The sequence below is a fragment of the Coregonus clupeaformis genome, chromosome 20 (assembly GCF_020615455.1).
Source record: "Coregonus clupeaformis isolate EN_2021a chromosome 20, ASM2061545v1, whole genome shotgun sequence".
Taxonomy (NCBI): domain Eukaryota; kingdom Metazoa; phylum Chordata; class Actinopteri; order Salmoniformes; family Salmonidae; genus Coregonus; species Coregonus clupeaformis.
In genome coordinates, this window is record NC_059211.1 from 41,003,001 (window position 1) to 41,026,619 (window position 23,619).

At 40.8% G+C, this 23,619-nt stretch overlaps 2 protein-coding genes and 1 long non-coding RNA gene across 5 annotated transcripts in view; 2 read left to right on the forward strand and 1 right to left on the reverse strand.

Annotated features, from left to right (window-relative positions):
- Window positions 1–6,111, forward strand: part of faf1 (Fas (TNFRSF6) associated factor 1) — a 79,063-nt gene extending 72,952 nt beyond the window's left edge. For all 3 annotated transcript variants that reach the window (XM_041839327.2, XM_041839328.2, XM_041839329.2), the window contains exon 19: window positions 4,901–6,111. In XM_041839327.2, the coding sequence (XP_041695261.1) occupies window positions 4,901–4,984 (84 nt within the window). In that variant the 3' untranslated portion in view covers window positions 4,985–6,111. The remainder of the gene's footprint in view (window positions 1–4,900) is intronic.
- Window positions 6,112–16,049: 9,938 nt separating this feature from the next.
- On the reverse strand, window positions 16,050–18,527 carry LOC121532690. Its single transcript, XR_005994365.1, has 4 exons — window positions 18,429–18,527; window positions 18,176–18,234; window positions 16,816–16,975; window positions 16,050–16,146 (listed from the first exon to the last, which is right to left on the reverse strand). It is a non-coding gene; the product is annotated as an uncharacterized LOC121532690 (long non-coding RNA).
- Window positions 18,528–18,691: 164 nt separating this feature from the next.
- On the forward strand, window positions 18,692–21,727 carry LOC121533410 (doublesex- and mab-3-related transcription factor A2). The gene is made up of 2 exons (XM_041839330.2): window positions 18,692–19,603; window positions 19,952–21,727. The coding sequence occupies exons 1-2, from the start codon at window positions 19,153–19,155 to the stop codon at window positions 20,794–20,796; spliced, it is 1,296 nt and encodes a 431-aa protein (XP_041695264.1). The 5' UTR covers window positions 18,692–19,152; the 3' UTR covers window positions 20,797–21,727.
- Window positions 21,728–23,619: the final 1,892 nt, after the last annotated feature.

Sequence of the window (23,619 nt, forward strand, 5' to 3'; positions counted from 1 at the left end):
CCCCCACAGTCCTGTACATGCATACTGTACTCGGTCTCACACTGTATGCACTGTTTGTGTGGGACTGGTGTTTGTGTTGGCTCTGCTCTAGACAGCATATAGGGGACTTGTGAGAGCAGATTGCTTCCCTGTTCCAGAGAAGTTAAAAGCTCAGGGCCTGTTCCCCTGGGGAACGGCAGCCCCCCTTTTCTCCCTCTCTCCAGGCCGCGGCGGCCCACTTTGAAGTGGGTTGTTCACGCCCCGGCTCTACGTGTTGTCATCGTTCCTGGAAGCACATAATGATCTCCCACTGCTTTTGTAATTGGCCAAATAAACACTTGACAACACAAGTTTAAAACAGACAAGCTATTTGGTTTGAATTAACATAGAACCTAAATGGCTTCATAAAACAAATTGTTATTTCAGCTGCAGGTTTGATTATGTTGGAAACTGACATCTTGAGACGGGTGTTTATTTTTTCACTCTCCTCAAGTTATCAAATGTGTTTTATTCATACTAATGAAGTGATTTGCAATATTTATTTTTACTTCAACTTAAGTGTTAATTATGTTAAGCACGATAATCATAACACTGAAGACAATGACATGGAGTTAATACATTATTTTGTGAGATATGATAGTAGATTCTCAAACACATATAAAGAAATGTTCCTACTAGTCCTTCACTAGAGATTGGAAGTAGAGATTCAACATTATCTCAAATAAAATCTATAAATTATACTTAGTGGGAGGGTGGAACATCCGATGGTAGGCATGACATTTCTTGTGCATTATATTCTTTATACAACCCACATTGATGTTCACACACTGAAACCTCAGTAGTCCTTGTGTAACTTGCATAAGTAGTGTTCATGAATGAGCTTATTTTAGCCATAGACCAACATTTGCCTTTTCGTTTTAATTTGATGGAAAACATAGATAGTTTTAGATGACATATTGGCAGTAGTAGTGGGTCTCTCAAGCAAGGTGGCATGTCTTTCTACTCCGTTTTTGTTTGGCCACTGTGTGAGGCCTGTCAGGATGAGTGTGTGTGATGGGGTTAGATGATCCAGGTCGCAGTTGTAAATGAGAACTTGTTCTCAACTGGCTTACCTGGTTAAATAAAGGTGAAATAAAAAATAAAAAAATGATTATCCACCATCAACATAATCAAGCACTAGAGAAAACACTGCTGCTACGGATTCAACCATAATCTTCAAAACACTTCAAATGACCTTCCATAGACTGATGCTGGACTTTCATGTTGTGTGCCAAACACCTAGATGGTTTATCTACTACACTAAAATGTAATTGGAAGTCATACAGTACAGTTTAAATGCTTGTGTATTGCCTTTATCATAGAGCTGTTCGTTGATAAGATTGTTTTGTTGGCCATACCATGAATAATGTAGGCCTTTGTATGTTTGTGTGTCTGGCTCTGCCCGGCTGCTGTATGTGTCAGGAAGGGGAGAAGAGAATTCATCGGCTATAGGGAGAGCCAGACAGTGAAAACATAGAGAGGGTATCGCGACGCAGAGTGGAGAGGAAAACAACAGCTTTGTTTGTTGACAGATGCCTCAATGCTTATGGTCTCTTAATTGGATAACAATGTAAACAATCACTGATGGCGCTTGTCTCCTGTGTCAGTGTGGCATCTTGTTTCTCTACTTTCTTTTTGGAGTCAGATGCTCTCCCCTCCCCCCGTCAACACACACACACACACACAGCCACACCTGCTCCTCCCTAAACCCCAATTTACTCATACCTGATGCTGTGGTGTCATAACAGCCTGTCAGGTTCATTAGCATAGCTGGCATTTGTGAAATACTGAGCAAAAGGTGGGGGGAAAAAGGTGTTCGGAATTTTATTTTATATTTTTTAAAAAAAAATTTATATATTTTTTTGTTGTAATTTAGCAGACGCTCTTATCCAGAGCGACTTACAGTTAGTGAGTGCATACATTTTTTCATACTGGTCCCCCGTGGGAATTGAACCCACAACCCTGGCGTTGCAAGCGCCATGCTCTACCAACTGAGCTACACGGGACTACACCAGTCACCCGTTGGGATGTAATCTGTTAGCAGCACACCATCTTGCTTTCCCCTGGCTGCGGTGCATTGTGTAGGTTGACGTGACACCCCCTCCCTGTGGTGCCTTACGAGCTCAGGTCATGCTGGGGAGTGAGGAGCCCTAATGACAGGAGAAATGAGTATGAGGACGTGAAGTCAAAGAGCCTCCATTGGTGTGACATTTCCCCCTTCCTCTGGGAATAGCGGTGTTTGCTGAGTTAATTCTTGCTCCTCTTTGAACTCCCGGCATCATACCTTTGAAATTATGTAGCTCTATTGAAGGTTAGGTTTTGATGACTCAATGATCATTGGAAATATGACTCATTAGGAAAGACGACTCATTATTTATATTGAGGGAAGATTTGTTTATTACCACATCTGTGTGGTAGAACAGAAGAACCATGAGACGTCAAATCAGGGAGTAGGATCAGCCTGCAGCATAACAGGCACACTACATACAAATTCAATGGCGAACCGGGCAGGACAACTGACAACTGCAGGGATTACTTGCCCAGCCAGAGCAGTGATTGAGAGAGATTTGTCAGGATAGTTACAGAGCAAACTCGGACTCCATGGTGAGAGGAGAGGTGGGTGTTTGACTTGGTTTCAGCGATCATGTTTCAGCCTCCTCAAAGGTCTTCCAGCCATCACATCATCCAGCAGTGTTTCTCCACCTAATCCGTCTTTGTGATGATGGTCTCATCAGTGTGAGGTGAACTCAGACCTTCTTGCACTGGTTGTCTGAGGCCTGCTAGTTAATTACCACCCCAGTGATCATAATAGGAGGTCTAATCAGAGGCTGTCACCACAGGCAGCAGATAAGCCCTGGCCTGGCCCCCACGTCACAGTAGACAGAGGGCCCAGGTGTGAGGACAGGGATGACGGGCCTATGTAACAGGACACTCCCGGTGATTAACCCTCGTAAGCTAGTAGGCTGGGTTGTCTCATGTTAAACAACATAGGTTACCCGTGTGTCAACATGGCTAACGAAATTAGCTGCATTATGGGTGGCAATGCATTATTACGATCTTGCTCTGCCGGTGCCCTCAACCTGGATTTGAGTGATGAATATTTTGATGCTTATTGATACTGTATACACTACCGTTCAAAGGTTTGTGGTCACTTAGAAATTTCCTTGTTTTCGAAAAGAAAAGCAATTTTTGGGTCCATTAAAATAACATCAAATTGATCAGAAATACAGTGTATTTTAAAAGGCTAATTGATCATTAGAAAACCCTTTTGCAATTATGTTAGCACAGCTGAAAACTGTTGTGCTGATTAAAGAAGCAATAAAACTGGCCTTCTTGAGACTAGTTGTGTATCTGGAGCATCAGCAATTGTGGGTTCGATTACAGGCTCAAAATGGGCAGAAACAAATAACTTTCTTCTGAAACTCGTCAGTCTATGCTTGTTCTGAGAAATGAAGGCTATTCCATGTGAGAAATTGCCAAGAAACTGAAGATCTCGTACAACGCTGTGTACTACTCCCTTCACAGAACAGCGCAAACTGTCTCTAACCAGAATAGAAAGAGGAGTGGGAGGCCCCGGTGCACAACTGTGCAAGAGGACAAATACATTAGTGTCTAGTTTGAGAAACAGACGCCTCACAGGTCCTCAACTGGCAGCTTCATTAAATAGTACCCGCAAAACACCAGTCTCAACGTCAACAGTGAAGAGGCGACTCCGGGATGCTGACCTTCTCGCCAGAGTTGCAAAGAAAAAGCCATATCTCGGACTGCCCATCTTAATCTTTTCTTTTTATTGGCCAGTCTGAGATATGGCTTTTTCTTTGCAACTCTTCCTAGAAGGTCAGCATCCCGGAGTCGCCTCTTCACTGTTGACGTTGAGACTGGTGTTTTGCGGGTACTATTTAATGAAGCTGCCAGTTGACGACCTGTGAGGCGTCTGTTTCTCAAACTAGACACTCTAATGTATTTGTCCTCTTGCGCAGTTGTGGTCCGGGGTCTCCCACTCCTCTTTCTATTCTGGTTAGAGACAGTTTGAGCCTTTTAAAATGATAAACTTGGATTAGGAAACACAACGTGCCATTGGAACACAGGACTGATGGTTGCTGATAATGGTCCTCTGTACGGCTATGTAGATATCCCATTAAAAATCAGCCGTTTCCAGCTACAATAGCCATTTACAACATGAACAATGTCTACACTGTATTTCTGATCAATTTGATGTTATTTTAATGGACAAGAAAATTGCTTTTCTTTCGAAAACAAGGACATTTCTAAGTGGCCCCAAACCATTGAACGGTAGTGTATGTCTCTTTAATATTACCATCTACCTTATGTCTTTGTGTTTGGTCATTCATTCAGTAGGCAAAGGTGGTTAGTTTATGGTCGTAACACACATCGTTCAAGGCAGGTCCTTGTAGAAACCACAGCAGTTTAGTTTGGATGGAAGCCTTAGAAAAACAGAAATGATCAATCTCTCTGGGAAACGCAACGCTGGCCACCGGAACAGAGATGATCAGATTACTGCCTCACCTTCCCAGCGTTTCCACTTGATGATGTAGCTAAGAGACATACCCCAAGCAGAGGCCATGCTAACACCTTTCCAGTACATCTGTTTGCATGGCGTACATTGGAACGTTCACTTTTGTGGACGTGTCCCAAAGTACACAGAAAGAAGTGTTCAATGATATAAAGATTAAGAATTGGACTAGTTGATCATTTGTACTTTTTACCAGGCACATTGCAACGTAATACTTTCCATGTAAGCACATGCAGTGAAAGGTCACTTCCAACTTGAGCTAGAACAAGGACTTGTGTAATGACTGTGTCATGTATCCTGTATGAATGTGTCCTCTTCTCATGCTTCTCTTGTTCTCTTTCTCTGCAGATCACCCAGCTAGACCCAGCCTCGTCTTTACTGGAGGCCAAGCTTTTCCCGCAGGAGACCCTGTTCCTGGAAGCTAAAGAGTAGGACTGACTGGCCTGGCCATGTGGTGGTGGGATTGGCTGGAAGCGTAGTGAAGAGTTCTAGCATGGTTCCAGTGTGTCTACAGAGACAGACCACCCTCTCACATGGAGGTGAACTCTCAAACACACACAATACACAACATATACAGGACACTATTCACACTCACAAAACCCCCACACACCCACACATAAGCGTGTCTGCTCCTGGCCTGTGCATCGTACATGAGTGCTTAGTGTACACGTATGCACAGAGAAGCTACCACAAGCACACAGCCAAACACTCTCGCCCCTCACTTAATTGCAGTGTCATGTTTTTCTCTGTCCACACTTACAGTATGATAAAGGATATTAATAAGAAACTTTTGAGTAGAAGAACAGCATCACGGACAAGGACTTCCCACTACAGTACGGCTGCTTTTTTAGTCATGTTTTGTTTGAATAAAATAAGCAAAGAGACATTTCTTGGAGAACGCTGGACTATCTAATCTCCACCTGCAATTTGCCCGTACCCCCACCCCATTGCTCCCCCCTGCCCCTCAATGCACCCAACCAGTGATGGACCCCCCCTTCCCCCCTCCCACCCGCAGCCAGAGAGGCTCAATGTTCCTGATCTGCACCCCTCCTGCTCTGCTCCGACCAGTCTGGTTTTAATTTCAAAATGCTCCACAACCAACTGTTCCTTCTTTATTTTTCATGATCCTTTTTAAGTTTGATGCTGTATTAGTTTTAGTTTGATATACATTATATAAAATATATATGAACATGCATCCGTCTGAGCCAGCACTCTCTTGAAACGCGCACACAGACACACACACACACACACACACACACATACGTCATTTGAATTTTGTATTATTATTGTGGCCTTTTTATGTGATTTTTTTCTAATTTAAGTGATATAGTTAATACAGATTTGACAGTGAGTGTTTTGAGGAGCTGTAGTGGAGAGATGGGTAGGCTATTAATTTTGTAAATCTGACTTGGAACATTTAGTATTTTAAGTGGATATTAGTTTTTATTTAAATTTGGTTTATTCCTTAATTGTCACCTTCTGAGTCATTATTTCAGGGTTTCTGTCATTGAGACCTCGGCAAACGTTCTACACAACATTAAAGCTGTTATATTATTTAAGCTATTTATTGTCTATTTGGCCAGTAGGCTATGGGCTGTCCTTGTGTGAAGGATCTGAAAAGGAGTTTTTGTGTTTGACTGTGAAGCCAGGCATGGGAAAAGACAGCAGATCTGATCAGCTATTGGGTTTCTGGAGTAGCTGTGAAGACTACATGTCTCTATGCAGCCTGAGTTTGCTTTAGACATTTGAGAAATGTTTAAAAGCAATACGTTTGGATGAACTTCAGTGTACTGAGTGACTGAATTCCTGATGGACAACCAGTTCAACTATCTAATATAAAAATATAATGTGACTAGTGATGGGTATCGGTGTATGATCATGCGTCAGTATTTGCTTTTTGGTAACAATATACACTATACATACAAATGAATGTGGACTTCATAGGAACAGCAGTTATATCATATTTTTCACTTTAAGAAGTAATCTACATACACTACATATACAAAAGTATGTGGACACCCCTTCAAATTAGTGGATTCGGCTATTTCAGACACACCCGTTGCTGACAGGTGTATAAAATCGAGCACACTGCCATGCAATCTCCATAGACAATCATTGGCAGTAGAATGTCATTGCTGAAGAGCTCAGTGACTTTCAACGTGGCACCATCATAGGGTGCCACCTTTCCAACAAGTCATTTCATCAAATGTATGCCCTGCTAGAGCTTCCCCGGGCAACTGTAAGTGCGGTTGTTGGGAAGTGGAAACGTCTAGTAGCAACAATGGCTCAGCCGCGAAGTGGTAGGCCACACAAGCTCACAGAACTGGACCGGCGAGTGCTGAAGCGTGTAGCGTGTAAAAAGAATGTCCTCAGTTGCAACACTCACTACCGAGTTCCAAACTGCCTCTGGAAGCAACATCAGCACAATAACTGTTCATTGGGAGCTTCATGAAATGGGTTTCCATGGCCGAGCAGCCACACACAAGCCTAAGATCACCATGTGCAATGCCAAGCGTTGGCTGGAGTGGTGTAAAGCTTTACACCACCATTGGACTCTGGAGCAGTGGAAACGCGTTCTCTGGAGGGATGAATCACGCTTTACCATCTGACAGTCCGACGGACGAGTCTGGGTTTGGCGGATGCCAAGAGAACGCTACCTGCCCAAATGCATAGTGGCAACTGTAAAGTTTGGTGAAGGAGGAATAATTGTCTGGGACTGTTTTTCATGGTTCGGGCTAGGCCCCTTAGTTCCAGTGAAGGGAAATCTTAACACTACAGCATACAATGACATTCTAGATGATTCTGTGCTTGCAACAGTTTGGGGAAGGCCCTTTCCTGTTTCAGCATGACAATGCCCCCGTGCACAAAGCGAGGTCCATATAGAAATAATTTGTCGATCAGTGTGGAAGAACTTGACTGGCCTGCACAGAGCCCTGACCACCTTTCGGATGAATTGGAACGCTGACTGCGAGCCAGGCCTAATCGCCCAACCTCAGTGCCCGACCTCACGAATGCTTTTGTGGCTGAATGGAAGCAACTCCCCGCAGCAATGGTGCAATATCTAGTGGAAAGCCTTCTCAGAAGAGTGGAGGCTGTTATAGCAGCGAAGGGGGGACCAACTCCATATTAATGCCCATGATTTTGGAATGAGATGCTCGACGAGCAGGTGTCCACATACTTTGGGTCATGTAGTGTATCATGGTAGATACTATATAAAATGGTACATTCTAGTTTGCTTTTCCTAAAAAAAGTAATTTGCCTCATTGTCTTGGTTTAGAGCAATATTTTCCTGGTATTATCTGCCACAAAGGCTAATTTTTTATCAGTTCAGCGACAAGCTTATAGGCTTAGCTCTCCATCTGAAATGGCGTTCTTTTGACAGCAAAAAGCAAAGTTTGAGCCGGCACAGTGGGCCCAACAGTAGAGCCCTCCTGTTCACTGAGGACTTTTCCTTTTATCAAAGAGGCAGGTTTTGGGAATCAGGATTAGTGCTCTCAATGCATGCCTCTAATGAAATGACCAGAATAGATGTTGTGTTATTTCTGGCATTCTTATTTATTCTTTGGGTGGAGGGTCAGTCATTAAGTTGGAACAGGAGCTCATGCAGTGTGTTTCAGAACAGGATAATGTTCATTGGAGAAAAGGGGTGGTGAGCAAATAAGAAAATCCAGAAATTCTTAATCTTCTTGTCAGATTGTGTGCATATGACCTCTGTTTAAGTGGAGAGAAAATAATCTCTCCATCCTGGAGGCAAATTCATCCCTCTGCAACATACCCGCTGCTTTCTTGGTTCTCACGCAAGGAATTTTAATGTTTAATGTGTTCATTCAGTCAGACTTCCCCAGGCTGCTGTGTGTGTGCCTGGTGAGACAGAGCAGAGTATGCATCAGTCAGTCAGTCAGTCCCCTTCACTACCTGACCTGACACACCCTGTCAGTAACATACTGCTCACAGCGTTTTAGCCCTCATTTGAATTATCCAGGTTTATACATAGATAGTAAAACTGTTCCTGATACCCTTGCGAGACTAATAACTGTCAAAGTGACAAGCTTCCCTCATGCTTTCCCACTTTAAGGTCCCACAACTCTGACTTGTTGAAAAAGGTAAGATGAAGATGTTAAATTTAAGGAGCTTGCTGCATGTCAGAAGTGGGCACATCCAGTTACAGAGCTACCTGTTTTGGCCCAGAGTTGACATCATGGTTGTAAAAGTATGGAATCCTGAACAGAGCTTAAGGCAGAGGAGAGGTCACTGGAAGGTCAGGATTTCGTTGAACATGAACTGGGTGCACTTAATCAAGAGACAGGTGCATAATCCTTGTCAGGCATTCTTCCCCAGGGAACTATGTGGATTGTGCAACTCCTCTGATGTGTGATATTACAGTTTCAATCATTGAATGATTCACTAATGCACTTGGGCATCTCTTTTGTACAGCTGCAACTAATGATGATGATTCAGTCGGAAATGCCTATTGGATATTATGATATTTCTCTCAACTTGAACCAACTTGTCACCTGATTTTTTTTTAGGCCCAGTATATGTTAACTGTGCCATGCTAAAACAACATTTTACTGTACTAGAATTGAAATTTGTCCTGTTAAAGATTTTTCTTCCAGAGGATTGGTCGGTTAATGTATTGATGTGTACATGGTTAATCAAAACCACTTTATCACTAAGTAATTGGTCCGTAAAGGCCTATTTTTACAATATTGTTGAAGTTTGTAGGAGTCATCATATTCCCCAGGACAACCGTTCTCAAGCATAATGTTGCAGTAAACAGTGGGTGAGGTGAGTGGTTGTCTCTTATTGACTTGATCATTCAAAATGGTAAAAACTTGCTTTCTTCCAACAATATTTGACTTCACTGTCCCACTTCCATGTATGGATATGATGTTTAGTATAAACATTTGTTTATGTTGTTGACTGTATGAGATTTTCATCTCTTTTAGACTGGACCATACCATAATTATAACAAGGTAAGTGTCGTATAGGCCTATGTTCATATGGATATTGGAATGCAGATAGCTATTATTGTGCATGTACAAATCAAGTCAATATGGCTTAACCATTTAGTGATGTCAGATTGAACTCCCAGGACACCCATTTTTCTTTGACGTCTTGGTCAATCAGTGTGTCTTAAAAAGACTGTGGCTGTCACTCAGGGTCTGATCTTCTTTAAGTAATGCCACCACCGTTAAATCCCACAATTTGAGAATGTGGCCGTGTGACAATGGACTTATTCTCTGGCTTCCTATGACACAGATTCACTGGTGGCAACATCAGGTGGTGACTTTATTCTTCCCTAACAAAAGGGAAGTGTTCAATAATGTTTAACCAGTCTTCCAGGGTCAAGAATGTTGGCCCCTGGTGAGGGAACAGAATTCCTGATGCAAGTGATCTCTCCTTTGAAGTAAGTTGTGATCCCACAGCATCCAGCTTTTTAAACCCACTCACCCAGCGATGGAGGGATCCCAGACTAAACTAACCTGGAGGGTCACTCAAAGTTTACTTTCTCAGAGACATTGGCACTCAATGAGCGCCAAAGAAACAGAATCTATGCAGCTTAAACTGTTGGGCACAAAAGGGGGCTCATTTCTCTCTGGGTTTCTTGTTCAATAAGAGGGAGTGTGGTTGTGTGTGGGGGGAGGGAGGTAGAGCAAGGGAGAGTCTGGATGTGTGAATGGGTGATGGACAGTGAGTAGGGGAGGTGGAAGAGGAGTCAAATACGTTCATCTGAAGGGACAACTTTTTCCTAATGATGCATATTAATTGTACATCCCTTTACAGCATAGCATTAGAGTATGATTAATAAGGTTTAACTGCTTTATGATGAGCCTATCATTATTGCCTAATAACCCACCCCTAATGCCAAAGCAAAATTATATTCATTTTTAAAGTCAATTTAGCTTTGGCTGATGCAAATATGAAGGTTGTGATATTAAAAGTATTATTTAGTAGAAATAAACAATACATGTATAGTATAGTATATATACTATAGGTAAAGTAGTTATGTAGAACACAAATCACAGTGACATGCATATTTATTATATATGGTAAAAATATATAGGCCTACCTATATACTGTACATTGGACCATTAAATACTCAAAGATATGATTACAGTGAGTCCCACTAGTAATACAATTCAACTCTGTTTTTCGATTGAAATTAGGAGTACTTATAACAAATGGAAAATGTATGATTTCTGTTTTAAGGTCTTTCTCTCATTATTGTTGGTCTGTCTTTGATTTAGTATCAATGTAATTAAGTTCAGACAAGTTATTTAACTAAACCTCTTGACGCCTACGAAAATAAAATAAATGTTGTCCTTTAGGTACATTTAAACAGGGAATGAGAACTATTTTGGATAACGCATAGACTATTTTAAATGCAATTGGTCACAAACATTGGCACAGCTACAGTAAGTTTGAAATAAAATGATTTGGGCTACAGATGTTTTTTTTCATGTAGTTTATAGGGACTGTAGGCCATTATCAATATGTTCAGTTTTTAGGCCACTTTTATTTTGATATAATATAATAATTACAGCCTCCGTAGCCCTACACTTATAAATGATGCCATGTGAACAGTATTTTAATCAATAGCTATTACATGAGGCTAATTAGGGCAGACGCGATGCAGTTACATTTCGCTGCGTGCTTAAAGAGGATCAATTAGCCTACAACATTTAAAAAAAAAAATGTTTTATGAAATTGTCTAACTTTCCCTCAGTCGTTGTCCTACTGAGTTGTAGCTTTTGCGATTATAATGTAAGATTGTGTTATTTATCCCTCACTAAAAGCATGAGATAGTGAAAGGTGATATGCCGACCGCGATTTTTATAAACCTATTTCTGACTGCATGAATAGCCGACCATGCTGCATATTAAAATAAACTAAAGGCGCATACAAAGCAAGCCAATAGGGTTTTGTTTCCCGACCCTCATGTAAATTGCCATCATGACAATCTAAATGTTGTGTGACATAATATAGCCTTTCAGTTATTACAAGAGCTGAAATACTGACACAATTGTGAACTCGTGTCAGTAATTTCAGCTCTTGTAATAACAGATAAGGAATCATTATTATCAATGCCTTCTCACCATCATGCCTATTGGTTGTTTGCTGTTTTGTAATTGTAGTAAATTGGTTAGAGATTGAACTCAAATTGACGCTTAATTGACTGTAGTTGTGATCTTATTATGGGTCTAACATCCGTCTAAACGTTAGGCCTTAATGAAAGGCTATATAATTCAACAGGCTGGTATTGCAAAGACATGGAACATTAATTTATTTAACGAGTCCCACATCTATTTATATGCAAAAAAAAGTTAAACGCGAAAGAAATTAAATGAAACCTGTTGCTTTCGGATTATCATGCCCTGGAATAAAGCATTAAACGGGGCTAAAGGGGTTTGAATGGGAGCAGTGGCGTGCGAAGTGAAGCAGAGTAGCCTAATTATTGCTTCATAATTGTGTTATTTTTCTTTTTGAACACCGTCTTGAGGAGAGCATTGAGGTGGTGACATTTAGGAGGCCAGACTTTGTACTGAACACTTCAAGTTTAAAAAACAAGGCCAATTGAAGCGGCAGAGCTCAAAGCCTAGCCCATTGTAAGAGAACACATTGAGTTTTGATTGGGAACAATGGTGTTTCTCAAATTTCGAGCAAAAACCCATACTCCATCTGTGATCTCAATGAACACCCATTCATGGGCTACCTTTTCTGTGCCATTCGTTTGCAAAGGAGGCAGATGTGGAAGGATAACGTCTGCATTTTAATTGGCTGTGCGGACCTAAGTAACACACACACACACACATTTAGACTACTCTAAAACTGTGTTTAACATTTTTGAATTGGAGGCGTGGAATGGCTGTATATTAATATCTTGATTACTTTTGTTGACATAGTTATATGCACACTGTTGTAATTATTGTATGGGTGGGTATAGGGCTAAGTAGCCTAATACAGTATGAAAAATATCAAATTAATCTCCTCCTTATGGATAAATAATTGTAGCCCCCACTATGTAAAGTGAGGGATGATAACCTCTGCCAACCTGCATTGTGGGCAGAAGAAACGGCCGGGCTTTGGAGATTGTCAGTATCTCCCATTGAGCCTATGGGACTCATTATTTCAAGAGTAATCCATGAGTTGTGGGTAGAGTAAGGTAGGCCTCCTCATCTTCCAAGTTTTGGATATCAAAATTGAAAGTACGCCCGAGCGTAGCATGGTCAATTTGTACTGGGGTAGCCTGTGAGGTTCGATATAGCCAAACTATTTCAGGGCCTATATTGTTGGTCACAGTAACAAAGGGCTATTTTTGTGCAGTTATTTTAAGATTTTGATCTACAATGTTTTTAGGGAAACGCCACCATTCGCTTAAACTCAACATCATCGCCAGAGCCTCATTTGAATTTGAGGTTAACAACCTAATGAGCACTTGAATCTTGTAAATACGCAGTGGTTTTTCCCCCAAACCCGGTGCCGCTTACACCTTATATATAACTGCTACTCTAACCTCTATCTCGTTTAATAGACTATGCGATTTCAGCGGAAGACCCCAGGAGGCAATCCGGGTCCAGCCGTGCTCAGGCAGGGCAGCAGCAGCGAAAGAGGTTGCTCGAATACTTCACCTGGGTGCTGCGGTAGCATAAACATGCTGCTACAGTGGCTTGCGAAAGTATCCCCCTTGGCATTTTTCCTATATTGTTGCCTTACAACCTGGAATTAAAATGGATTTTTTTTTTTTGGGGGGGTTGTATAATTTGATTTACACAACATGCCTACCACTTTGAAGATGCAAAATATGTTTTCTTTTTTTAAACAAACAAGAAATAAGACTCCAAAAAAAGAACTTGAGCATGCATAACTATTCACACCCCCCAAAGTCAATACTTTGTAGAGCCACCTTTTGCAGCAATTACAGCTGCAAGTCTCTTGGGGTATGTCTCTATAAGCTTGCCACATCTAGCCACTGGGATTTTAGCCCATTCTTCAACGCAAAACTGCTCCAGCTCCTTCAAGTTGGATGGGTAAGCGCTGGTATACAGTAATCTTTAAGTCATACCACAGATTCTCAATTGGATTGAGGTCTGGGTTTTGACTAGGCCATTCCAAGACATCTAAATGTTTCCCCTTAAACCACTCGAGTGTTGCTTTAGCAGTATACTTAGGGTCATTGTCCTGCTGGAAGGTGAACCTCTGTCCCGGTCTCAAATCTCTGGAAGACTGAAACAGGTTTCCCTCAAGAATTTCCCTGTATTTAGCGCCATCAATCATTCCTTCAATTCTGACCAGTTTCCCAGTCCCTGCTGATGAAAAACATCCCCACAGCATGATGCTGCCACCACCATGCTTCGCTGTGTGGGCATGGTGTTCTTGGGGTGATGAGAGGTGTTGGGTTTGTGCCAGACATAGCGTTTTCCTTGATGGCCAAAAGGCTCAATTTTAGTCTCATCTGACCAGAGTACCTTCTTCCATATGTTTGGGGGGTCTCCCACATGCCTTTTGGCGAACACCAAACGTGTTTGCTTATTTTTTTCTTTAAGCAATGGCTTTTTTCTGGCCACTCTTCCGTAAAGCCCAGCTCTGTGGAGTGTACAGCTTAAAGTGGTCCTATGGACAGATACTCCAATCTCCACTGTGGAGCTCTCTGATTAATGCCCTCCTTGCCTGGTCCGTGAGTTTTGGTGGGCAGCCCTCTCTTGGCAGGTTTGTTGTGGTGCCATATTCTTTCCATTTTTAAATAATGGATTTAATGGTGCTCCGTGGGATGTTCAAAGTTTCTGTTATTTTTTTTATAACCCAACCCTGATCTGTACTTCTCCACAACTTTGTCCCTGACCTGTTTGGAGAGCTCCTTGGTCTTCATGGTGCCGCTTGCTTGGTGGTGCCCCTTGCTTAGTGGTGTTGCAGACTCTGGGGCCTTTCAGAACAGGTGTATATATACTGAGATCATGTGACAGATCATGTGACACTTAGATTGCACACAGGTGGACTTTATTTAACTAATTATGTGACTTCTGAAGGTAATTGGTTACACCATATCTTATTTAGAGGCTTCATAGCAAAGGGGGTGAATACATATGCACGCACCACTTTTCCGTTTATTTATTTTTTATACTTTTTTGAAACAAATTGTTTTTTTCATTTCACTTCCCCAATTTGGACTATTTTGTGTATGTCCATTACATGAAATCCAAATAAAAATCAATTTAAATTACAGGTTGTAATGCAGCAAAATAGGAAAAACGGCAATGGGGATGAATACTTTTGCAAGGCACTACCGTTCAAAAGTTTGGGGTCATTAGAAATGTCCTTGTTTTCGAAAGAAAAGCAACTGATGGTTGCTGATAATGGGCCTCTGTACGCCTATGTAGATATTCCATTACAAATCAGCAGTTTCCAGCTACAATAGCCATTTACAACATTAAGAATGTCTACACTGTATTTCGGATCAATTTGATGTTATTTTAATGGCCAAAAAAATTGCTTTTCTTTCGAAAACAAGGACATTTCTAATGACCCCAAACTTTTGAACGGTAGTGTATGTTGGGTCAGGCATTCCCTTTGTGGCTGTCTAAGAAGGTGTAAAAACGCAGTCACCTAGCCTTTCTAAATGCACTGTTCAAAGAATGTTGCATTTCTTAAGTGCCCACAGTCACTTTTAATTGCACTGGGGCATTTAATTGGAAACCATGAGAGAACCCAGATAATGTTTTATGGTAAGCCTATTGAATTCTTATGAATTAGATTTTTATTAAACTACCATATTAAAGGAAAATTCCACCCCAAAACTATATTTTGGTATTTGTTTCATTAGTCCATTGCTGATATAGTCCCAAAATGTTTTGCATGTCAGCAATCAAGTTAAGATGTATAACTTTCAAAATACAGAAATACAGCTGTATGATGCATTTTGCATCATAGGATGCTGTGTTTTGCATCATATGATGCAAAATGCATCATACTGGCTTATATATCTTGAAAACTTCATTGCTGACATGCAAAACATTTTGGGACTATATCAGCAATGGACTAATGAAATACCAAAATATCGTTTTTGGGTGGATGTTTTCGGGCTATTATATTTTCAACTTACACCGATATAATTGTCCACACTTGTAGACTTCCTTATTGTTCGACGAATGCTTAGTTCCACACAGCACTCCAACATTGTTATTACCTATAGGATGTATGTGCCTGTGTTTATTAGCATGTTGATGTTTATCTTCAATGTATTAATCAACAAACTGTGTTCAACATTTACTACAGGTGACATAAACTCCACCTCAATTTTTATATAACATCACATATTAACCCACACCGTGAATTATAATGAACGCCATGTGAGATCACTGCCGACATAATTACTTAGAATGTCAAAAATATGTATTTAATAACTGCTCTATTAGGTAGGCTAATTAAAGGTGCAGATGACAGCGGCGTGGGAAACAGATGGCATTTGCTTACTGTGATTTTGTTGGTAAACAATGAGCAGTGAGTGGCAGTTCCTCTTGCTGGGAAACGCAGCGCTCAGAAGCGCGCGGAGCAGAGTGGGGCATGCACCTCCAGTGAAGGCGACCAGAAAAGCCCTAGACCAAATGTGGAAATGTGCTCAGGGTTATAGAGGTACAGGTTATAATCTTTTGGTTTGCTTTTGTGAAGGTACTCATGCAGCCCTATCCAGTCAATATAGCCTAAACCCACATTCATTCGAAAACAGTTATTGCAGTGTCCCATGTAGGCCTACAGGTGAAAGGTTTAGCCGATCTGAATTAGTCAATTATGAGGATTATTACTAAAGGTTACTAGAGAGGGGACATGGGTAATGTTTGTTTTTTTGCAGTCCATTAATATTACTGTGAATTTACAGAATTGTAGGCCCTATGTTAGTTAATTTGGTGCAAATAAAACGTAACATTCAACATTGCATGATCCACCAGGATCAAACATGATGGCCTATAGACCCATTTGCTCTTGATATTTGCATTTGTTTACCAGTAGTATTGTGCCATTTAAAATAGTTATTGGAGTCTACTAAATTATCAATAAATTAATCTTATTGAATTGATCCACTCGAATTAACATTTCCTCTAACCCCTTTATATTGTTTTACATTATTTAATGGATCATTATCGTTAGATATTTGCCTCATTATTTAAATGGGTTGCACAAAATTTAAATGAAGTTCTGCGGTTGATGAGAATTGACCAACTGAAGCATATCGTCGAAGTTATATCCAATTTATCAACCATACCCACATCGTTTTACAATTTGATTGTAGGCATAGGTCAGCGAGGGCAGGGATCATAGGCACCATCAGGATCCCAAGTTCACCCTGGAGTGACATAGAACGACTGCAACATCATCCCCTGGTGTCCATGGCGGGCCAGCAACCTGCAAGTTAGTATCACCTGCAATCTGGTCGTCCAAAAGTACAAATTAGATATCTTGGTATGTTGTGAGACAATTTTCAACAATTCAATGTACACTTAGGCTACAAGTTGAATAATGGTTCATATACAGGCTAAGTTGGAATTGATTTGTCATCGTTTTATATTGAATTATTGCAACCTTTTGAGTAAACGTGTAATAATCATATTATCACTGTTAATTTGTGTAAATAATGACTTATTGATTCTCACATTGGCAGTCTGTGCCTTTTGAAATGATTCAATCTAAAAAGAGGAAATAAATTAGGCTAAACCATAAAAACACTTTAGTTATGAACATCGATTATTAATAGCAAATAATACAATTGGCTTGATTGCAGGTAAATATAGGCATAGGCTATGGACTAATTTAAGCATTTTGCCTATAGTCTTGTCATGGGTGACTTTTTCTTGTTGTGCTGCATACAGGCTTTGACTACTGTTTGCACTTGACTTGAGGTATTGCCTACTGACCAAAGCCAACGTGACAAGCAGCAATTATTTCAAGATGGTTATTCTGAAAAATATTTCCAAGCAAAAGACCAATCTGTCAAGTACGAGGTTGTTGGATTTTCTCAAGACCTCAAACGCTGTTGTTACTGTAATTGCAAAACATGCGGTCTTAAAATTTCGAGCTCACACACTGTAAATTATTTGTTTAGGCTATAGCTTATCAACTCATAAAAGGTTAATCGGTTTTTGCCATTTGATTTATGCATGTTGAAAGTCTTTGGTAGCTATGTGCTTGAATTGAAATATTGTACAAAAGTTTTTTGAATGAAAGGACAATTATGTTGGCTCACTGTTTGCTGACGGGGTAAATAATATGTAGGCTACTTTTCGACAACATGGTCTTCGATATGCCTATTGTATTCCGAAACACAACCGCACTGAAACTTTTATTACTGTCAGTGTATAATAGCCTACATAAGATACGTAGCCTATGTATCTAAGGGTCCGGCTTGCCTCAACCGAATCGCATAATGAATGTCCATGAGCAGCATTAAAATTGTGTAATAATTGGGACTATCATTGTACAATAAAAACACGTAAATTACTATTATTATGATAAAAAGTTGTATTATTTGTATTTATCTTATAGACGTTATTTTCCAACTTGCACAACATTCTACCAGCTCTTGCACTGCATAGGCTAGTCTATTTGAATCAATATGTAAATGTCACTTACCTTGTGATATTACGGAATGAAAGGGGAGTGACGTCAGTGAGCCTTTAATTATTGTCTTTCTAAAAATAAAGCGTAAATGAAAGGATCAATAAAGGCATTTTATACAGGCAAAACACGTGACGATACAACATCAAGAAAAATAATCAAGCAAAGCAATATAGATAAACTTCAGAAATCGAATTATTGCCTGAAAATGTCTCTATTGAGAATTGCATTTAATTTGATCTTGGGAATCTGTTGCCATAATATTTACCCTTATAAATATTACTTGATTTGACACGTAGTCTTCTATTTGCTTTTGAATTCAAGTTTTAAAAAATTATGTATTTGAGCTCTTCAGGATCCCCTTCAGATTCTCAACACTTGTTATTTGAGAAAGAACTCAGGTGGACACAGTTGAAAAAGGGACAAGCCAATCAGATTGCACCTTCCCCCTTTGGCCAATGACAGGCGCCACATTGTTGTCAAATTTGTCTAATGAAAACGTAGGAGCAACAATAGAGAGAGAGGAGGATCTGTATCTAGTGGCAATCTCTTGAGTTAGTTAGTGTCTGACGCTGGTGCGAGTATAGCAACCTCGGCTCCTTTTTGGTGAAATTAGGTTGAACAGGGCACTTTAATTTCTGCAAGTCTCTTGGATTTCTCCTCGTACATAACACGTTTTAAAGTTCGTTTTTCAGTATAGATTGTTGCGGAGTTCATGTCTTGACAGGTTGCATACCTTATTCGCGCAAGTTGACGGCTATTTGACAACAGGTCCTTTATCTTGGTGAAGCTTTAGGTGAGGCTACATATCGTTATCTTCAATGGACAGAACACCAGTAGATTAACCTACTTTAGAAGTTGTGCAGAGATGTTGACAATTGTTCGACTAGTGTGAACGGTTCAACATCTTACTCCTCAGCATCAATACAAACATCGCTGCATCATCAAGTTACTTTTTCCAATTGATAGCAGATATTGATCAGCGACAGGACATGGATCTGAGACCAGAACTCTCCACGGCCCCGTCAGGATCCCAGGTCCTCCACCCTGGAGCCGGAGCATCTGTCAACATCCCCGTCTCCATGGCCAGTAGCCTCCTGCGGGGTCCAATGCTATATCGCGCAACGGAGAAGTATCCTCGCACTCCGAAGTGTGCTCGCTGCAGGAATCATGGCGTGGTATCTGCACTGAAGGGCCATAAACGCTATTGCCGCTGGAAGGACTGTATGTGCGCCAAATGCACCCTAATCGCAGAGAGACAGCGCGTAATGGCCGCACAAGTGGCTCTCCGTCGACAACAAGCTCAGGAGGAGAACGAAGCCCGGGAGCTGCAGCTCCTGTACGGGACAGCAGAAGGGCTAGCTCTGGCGGCCGCCAACGGCATCATACCACCTCGTCAGAATTATGAGGTGTTCGGTTCAGTCAACAACGAAAGTAACTCCGGTAAGTGGATTTATAGATTATCCTGCTCAGAGTAGCCTGCTCATAAACATGGATAGGCCTACATATTGATATTGGCACAATGTAGGTCAGGTTGTTTTGTGCGTAAATCCTGTGCGTAAGCGTGTATTTTCCGGTTTGTTTTTCCTAACTTTGAAGAGTAACGTGAAGGACCCTGATGGAGAAATAATGTTTGAGGTGACGCATATTTCAAGAGGATAAACTGGCATTTAATTACCAAACTGTGAAGTGACAGTGACCATCTTGGTAAAACTATCAAACGTAGCGTATTGGACGCCTTTGTTATTTGACTGACAGCTCATCGATAATTTTTTTATGTATCTATTTCAGATTCAAGCATGCAGAAGTATGAATTGTTTCCGAAGTCCCAAATGTCAGTATCAGTGACCCAGCAGCAGACGGTGGGCAAATCGGTTTCTACTGACAGCGAACCAGGGATCTCATCCCCAGACGGGCGTCATGGCTCGGGCTCCGAGAATGGAGACGGAGAGTCGTTCATTAGCTCTCCTGTCTCCAAGGCACTGAAAGACGGAGAGGACACCCCGGGTTCGATTAGCCCCCTAGGTTCTGACTCGGGTTCGGAGACCGACCAAGAACCTTCACCCTCCTCGGCCGCCTCCAGGCAAATGAACCCCATCGACATCCTGACCAGAGTGTTCCCCAGCCACAAGCGAAGTGTTCTGGAATTGGTTCTACAGGGCTGCGGGAAAGACGTGGTGCAGGCCATCGAGCAAATTCTCAACAACAGTGGACAAGCCAAGGCCCCGGAGCAGGCGTGGACAGCAGAACGCATGCTCCAGAGCGCACAGCCGCCCCTTTCCTCCACTCCAAGGCCCATGTTACCGGGAGCCATGACGCTGAGCAACCGCTCCGCCTTCTCCCCTCTGCAGCCAAACGCGCCACACTTTGGCGCGGATCCCAGCACCTACCCCCTGAGCACCCATCTGGGACTAAACCCCTTGCGGCTGGCCTACTCGGCCCACAGCAGAGGGCTCACCTTCATGACACCCTACTCCACCACGGGGTTGATGCCAACTCTGGGCTTCAGGCCACCAATGGACTACTCATTCAGTGACCTCATACGGGACAGGACACTCTTGCACAAAGACCAGGCGTACACCAATGGCCTGTACGGGCCCCTCGTCAACAACAACCCAGACAAACCGTTAGACTGAGAATGTGCAATGTGTCATTAACTCAGTCGTGTTGGGACTATGATTCAAGTGGACACATTCAGAGAGGGACAATGTATTTGTAGCCATAAGTGTTGAATGTTATGGAGAGATCAGTAATGTTTGCTACTCCACTGCTGTACATAATGCTTTGTTTTTAGTACGTTTACTTGCCCAAAATGGCATGAGAAACCAAGCTCACTTATATAACTTTGTTTTCGCAGAGATAGCCTATTATTCCATAGGCCATTGTTGCTATACATTTCCCGCCAATCATAGTGTGTAACCTGAAAATATCTCGTCAATTAAAGTATTTTGTCTGAAACATTACTAAAGGGGTTGCAATTCCCGAAAAACGGACAGGCAAATTATTCATCACACCATAATGTATGCAGAAGCATAATAATGAAGTGCATATATGAAGCGCATACAAATTATAACTTCGATATGATTCCTGTAAATTGTGGGTTTTGTGAAATAGAAAAAAAAGTGGTGCAACCCAATTTCACTTTTTGAAATATTTGGGTTGTTGTGTTGGGTGATCCTGGTGCAATTGTTACTTTTTCAATTTTAGTTTTAAAAAAAATCTGGAGGGAAATATCCAACCTTACTTAGTAACGAATTATTGCTCACTCTTTTTTTTTTTTAGCACATCCAAGCTTACTGACGTTGGACATTACAATCGAAAGCTTAATTGTAAAAACGAATGATGTATTGGCATTCCTTTTCTGACTTAGTTTTGATTTGTTTTCTCCAACAGTACATTGTATATTGCATTTGATTATATAAGATTGATTATATTATAATTGACTTTACCTGTGTACTTTATCCAGCATTTATCAGCTACACTACAACACTTCTCTATTTTGTGAAATTGCATTTGTTTGCAAGTCTATTGCTCTTCTGTCACAAGCCGTAGTGTCACGTGAAATTACTGGAAATAAATGTTATTTTATACAAAATGATTGCCAATTATTTCTAGACACCACACACTTCCGAAGCAATTTATTGATATTTTTATTATTATTAATCCTCCTATAAGGCTATTATTTGCAGTAATGATCATATAGTGCTTATACAAATATTATGTAGCCTTTCCTAACTTTTATCTTTCAGAAACTTGTCATGTCTCATCAGGGTCCTCATGCACCCCAAAAACCTGATCGGACACAGTATGTGAGGATGGCCTGGTGGTGGTCCGGAGGGGGTATTTTTCAAACACCTGAAACAGCTTTTTCCTGCAATCTACAGCCATAATCTTTATGCTTAATTCTATATAAAGATATGTATTTTTCTGCATATCTAAGCATACATCTTGAGCTGTATGTATACTCCTGGGGTTCTTTTTTTTTTTTTTAAGAAACGAAATATGCATCTCTGCTCAAATCTGGGTAAATAAATTAGTCTTATTCAGTACATTTAGTTATTGCTTGCTTTTCTGAAGTCTATCAGCCTTGCCAACAGGCATGCCAGCTAAAATAGTTTGACAAGCTAGCTACTCTAACTTGATTGATAGACTGAAATGGCTTCTTGATAGCTAGTTATGAAGTTGGGAGATTGGGAACCTAACTGGGCTAGCTAAAGCCAACTTCATAAAATTGCTAGGTGGCTAGTAGTATTACAGACGAACAACATTTTTTATTACATATCTTTTTTTTTTACAGGACAAATCCGGAGGGGGCACGTGCCCGTGTGCCCCCTATGGGCATGACGCCTCTCTGTCTCATGACAATATTTTAATTCCTTTAGTATGCATTTTTTGTAACTTCTAATAATCATATAACATGTCCAGCTATAGGCCTAGTCCCAAAAATGTTGAGAGGGAAAACAGAAACACACTGGGGAAGTGGCAAAGCCCACATTCATTTCGGAATTCAAAGTGCCCTAGAAACCTCATCTCTCTTGCTCGGCTGAATTGAAGTGTTTACGCTCACCCGCCAAATATAACAATGTAAACAAAGTAATTGACAGTGTGCCTTCATAATGACAAACGGAAAACGAAACCCAACACTTATTGAGAGGCCCCTTATTACACCTTTCATAAAGTGTATTTGTTGTAATAACTTCAAAGCCTTACATAAAATGACCTGCCACAAGGAATGATAATAAATATGTTTTTCGATTATCGGATTGAGCAATCCTTGTAGTATCTGGACATATAAACCCTGCAGTATGATTGTGTCTTTGATACTATGATTTCCCTTTGGACCAAGTAATTGTCAGTCAGCAGCATACATCACAAGTTCTTAGTAAGGTGATATTCGATATGAATGGGATAGAGACCATTTGTTGCTTTAATTGAACTGGAAATACATTTTCTCTGTTATTCGATGAATATCTTTAAATTATTATTTGTAAATGTATATGCATAAAATAATACATGTTCAGTAGGCCTATTCCTTTTTTTTTGACAATTTGTTTTTGATTGTTTTTCCACATCACCCCACAAACAACACAACACAAAACAAAACGCCCACTATACAACACATTCCCCACGGTAATCAACATATGGTTTCCAAATTTTGTCAAGCACTTCCTGTTTTTGTTTAACTTTATAATATACAAAATCCAACGGTATGTAGCTAGATAGTTCAGACCTCCAGTTTGTTATTGAGGGTGAATATGAGGCTTTCCAACTGATGGCTATACTTTTTTTTTTTCAGCAGCAATTAGACCTAGATTACAAAACTTTGATATTGATCACCAATATTTACATTTCCCAACAGACATAATCGTGGGTATGGATGGATATAAATTCCTAGACCCAATGAAATGATAGCGCATACATTATCCCAAAATGGTGTCAGTTTATCACAGGACCACAGC